The sequence below is a fragment of the Hypomesus nipponensis genome, chromosome 9 (genome assembly GCF_054491055.1).
Source record: "Hypomesus nipponensis isolate SF chromosome 9, ASM5449105v1, whole genome shotgun sequence".
Lineage (NCBI taxonomy): Eukaryota > Metazoa > Chordata > Actinopteri > Osmeriformes > Osmeridae > Hypomesus > Hypomesus nipponensis.
The window spans coordinates 14128454-14132500 of record NC_140369.1 but is presented as its reverse complement, the minus strand read 5'-3'; the positions used below and the strand labels follow the sequence as shown (position 1 = coordinate 14132500).

General features: G+C 56.1%; 1 protein-coding gene across 1 annotated transcript in view; it reads right to left on the bottom strand.

Annotated features, from left to right (window-relative positions):
- Positions 1-2136, bottom strand: part of lrrc38b (leucine rich repeat containing 38b) — a 15192-nt gene extending 13056 nt beyond the window's left edge. The window contains exon 1 of the mRNA XM_084705520.1: positions 1506-2136. Coding sequence (XP_084561646.1) covers positions 1506-2136 — 631 coding nt within the window. The remainder of the gene's footprint in view (positions 1-1505) is intronic.
- Positions 2137-4047: the final 1911 nt, after the last annotated feature.

The following is a 4047-nucleotide window of genomic DNA, read 5'->3' as shown; positions in this document are numbered from 1 at the left end:
ACCGGGAGCATGTCCTGTACTGCATTGCAAGTTAGCAGTGGGCCACAGTGCCTGATTCATTCCGAGTTGCCTTCAGGTGATTGCGAATGCAGCCTGCATCACTGTGGGATAGCCCTGAGCTGTCCTCTGCGTTCTCAAGGACAACATTGATGAGAGACGGACCTCCGGCACACAACACCCTCCTCCCTCCTCCTGTCACTGTCTCTTTAATCACACCACATAGGAGCAGTTAAAACAAGAGTGCGGTGACTGTAGTCTGAGATGAATGAATTTGTGATATGACGTAACCCGTCAAGTACTGTTTGGCAAGTACGGGAGGTGATTTGCTGCTGTGTGGACTGGGGCTGTCGTTAGATTCTGCTTTGAGAGAGAAATGAATGCAAACGGACCGTCATGAGATCATAACAATGGATCTTGCGTTTGCTGTTTGTGTCGGAAGCCCAGATTCACAAAACAATGACCAGCGCTGGAACATCTCTGAGCAAGCAGATTGTGCCCATGGAGGACCACTCTCCTGGGAGCACCGTCCTCCACCCAGCCTCTCCTCGTTTCACAGATGTCTGAATGTCTCAGGGATGAGTGTCGCTGAGACATAGTGGAAAGAGAGATGAGAGAGGGAGAGAGAGAAAGGGAGAAAGAGAGAGACATTGATAAAAGGTGGAGCCAAATCTAAAAGATCCAACAATGGAGAGAAAGAAAGAGAAACAAAGAGACAGAGAGAAGAAATTGAGACAAAGCTAGAGAGAGAGAGAGACAAGTAGCCGAACCAGAGAGCAGTATAACTAGAGAGAAAAAGAGACAGAAAATTGCAGTGCCCACGCCAACACATCAGCCAACACTGTTACCTAACGAAGTAAACCAGGCTGGGAAAACAGGATCAGAGCAGCATAAAGCTGGCACAGGCTCCTGTCAGGAGAGGGCTCGATGCTCGTGGAACACTGCTCATGTCAACACAACTCCTGATTGATTCATTAAGCACAACAACATCAGACCCTCACCCAGAGGAGAGGAATCAGGGGCCAAGCATGGACAGAGCGAGCGGAATTTCAGGCATGGCAAACTCATATATCCTACCTAGACAGGAGGCAAAATCTGTTTTTCTTTGTCTGTTTTCATGCCGTCCCCTAACTCCACAGTGGATGAAGCTGCATTGTTTAGGTCTGCAGAGAGCGGAGTATGAGCCAGAAGTGCTTTCAGAAGCTCTCACATTGTCTGTCATTACTCATAATCCCTCATGCTGTGGGCTGGGGGGCTGGGGGGCTGGGGGGCTGGGGGGCTGGGGGAGGGAGACGGAATTAGAACAGAGGAGGGGGGTTCCTCTCCTCATAGAGCTAATATAAATAGACCAGGGGCACGGCTCGGCAGAGGATTTGTGATGATAACACCGCCCCAGAGCTCCAATCCCATCTCCCGTCATACTTAAAAAAAAATTATATATATAGGTCGTAGTAAAAGGTCAAACGAGACCACCCGTCCGATGTTTACAAACGGTTCGAGACACTTACCGTTGGGCAGCTTGTGGCTGTTCTCCATCAGCCACTCAAACAGGTTGGCAAAGTTGCAGTTGCACACCCAGGGGTTTCCCTCCAGCCTCACCACGCGCAGGGAGGGCAGCTGGCTCAGCGCCCCCACCTGCAGGCCCGACAGGGCGTTGCGCTCCAGCTCCAGCTCCCGGAGGGAGGTGAGCCCCAGGAACGCGTCCTCGTTGACCGTGCTCAGGTACGGGTTGTTCCCCAGACGCAGCTTGATCAGGCTCCGGGACTCGCCGAAGGTCCCCTGGGGGATCTCCGTCAGGTTGTTGCTCCCCAGGTCCAGGAACACCAGCCTGGACGAGGTGCTGAGCGTCCCTGGCTCGATGCGGGACAGGGAGTTGTTGCGCAGGTCCAGGTAAACCAGGTCGCTGTACAGAACCAGGAAGTCGGAGGGGATGCGGGGGATCCAGTTGTCGGAGAGCAGGAGCCGGCGGACGTCCAGGGGGATCTGTTCGGGCAGGCGGGTCAGCCCTCGGCCGCTGCAGTCCACGGTGTGCGGGTCGGGGCAGAGGCAGGTGGACGGGCAGTTGTCCCCCTGAGTCCAGACGAAGGAGAAGGACCAGAAGACCAGGAGCGACGGGATCCAGCGGGCACATGGCAACATGGTCAAGAGGCTGAGGGGCGAGCGAGGACGCGGAGGCCGGGGGCGAGGGAGAGAGGGGAGGGCGGCGGGACGGGAGAGCGGGGGGCGCCGGGGGTCAGAGGGCGGGAGATGAGGAGAGGGGAGGGGGAGGGGAGAGCGAGAGGGGGAGAGGGGGGATCAATCCTCGCAGAGGGGCATCCTGCGGTCGGCGGAGGCTGGAATCGGTGGGGGGGCTCGGGCATGGAGCGGAGAGAGGGCAGCGGCGGACGCTGGTTTTCCGGGAGCTCGTGTAGCGTGCAGCCTGGGCAGAGTAGCAGACTGCTGGCTTTGAAGGAGCGAGGGGAGGGAGATAGCAAGCAGTGGGAGGGTACTGGAGAGAGAGGGAGGGAGAGAGAGAGAGAGAGAGAGAGAGAGAGAGAGAGAGAGAGAGAGAGAGAGAGAGAGAGAGGGACGGAGGGAGGGAGAGCAAGAGAGGGAGGGAGGGTGGGAAGGAGAGAGAGAGAGAGAGAGAGAGAGAGAGGGAGAGGGAGGGAGAGGGAGAACAAGAAAGAGAAGCAGAGCAAGAGAGGGAGAGAGAGAGGGAGGGAGGGAGAAAGAGAGGGAGATAGAGAGAGGGAGGGAGAGCGCTGAGCAGAGAGGGGAGGGGTAGCTCAGCGGAGGTAAACAGAGCCCAGCGATGTGGAGGCTGAGAGGAGCCGGGGGCGCAGTCAGAGGAGAGAGAGAGGAGGAGAGAGAGAGAGACGGGGGGGGGGGCTGGGTCAGACAGGCTAGCCCACGGTCGCCCGCCGCCAGCTGACAGAGAAGGACGCCAGGGTCTCGGACACAAAAGGAAGCGCGACGGGGTGATTCAGGCATGACAAGTGACGAGCGAATTTGATGCCTCCCTCCATTAGTCTCCCGTGTGTGCGTGAGAATGCCCTGGCGAGGAGGATGATGGCGAGGATGAGGCTGCCTGGTGAGCTGGAAAACGAAGACAGTCCCACAGACACACGACCGGCTGAAGTGTACGGAAAGCTTTTCAGTTTTACTCTCCCTCTCTCTCTATCTCTCTCTATCTCTCTCTCTCTCTATGTTTTCCCTCCACCTCCTCCTCCCATGGCTCTGCAACACGGCGGCGGAGAAGAGAGGAAAAATTTCAAACACTCTCTCCAGCTGGCACTTGCTCTCCGCACCGTTGCTATGGAGAGAGAATCCAAATGGAGGAAAAAAAACAGGAGTCTCGTGCATGCAGATCAGAGTGGTGAGGTTGCCACAGCACAGAAGAGCAGACCAGGAGTCCAGCAGTCATGTGTGTGTGTGTGTGTGTTTTCTGTCAAAATCTTCCAGGGTTTATCTCCCGCCGTCCTCCACCTCTCCTCTCCACCATGTTGTGATCACCACGTGATGTCACTTCCTCGTGCAAAGACAACAGGCTCTATCAAAAAAAAAGGGAAAAGAATCAAAACAAACACGAAATTCCCATGCCACAACCTCCCAGCAATATCCACAGCACGACGTTCGTTTGAGTCATGAACTGAGCCAGCAACACACACAATCATGACCACATCGTCGGTGAGCTCAAACAATCCTCACCGTCCCCTCCTCACCAACACACGCTATCCTCTCCTGCTGCAGAGAGCCGCGTCTAACAGAGGCAATGGAGAGGGCAGGATTCCATGCCGGGATTCCATGTGACATAGGCTCAGCCTCTCAGCTTACGTCACCATTCAGGAGAATCTCCCCCCGTTCCACTGCCATGCAGCCAGGAATGGTTACACAAGCAGCCCATGGCTGCGGCGTGTTGTGTTAGCTCTGCCAGTGGAGCAGTCACACAGCTGTGCCCCCTGCTTTCACAAACAAGCCCACAGAACTGTCCTGTCCTTGTTTGGTCCTGCCGGGCCACCATCAGTCAGCACCTTCTACTCGGCTCACTCGTTTGGTTCCAGGGTGCTG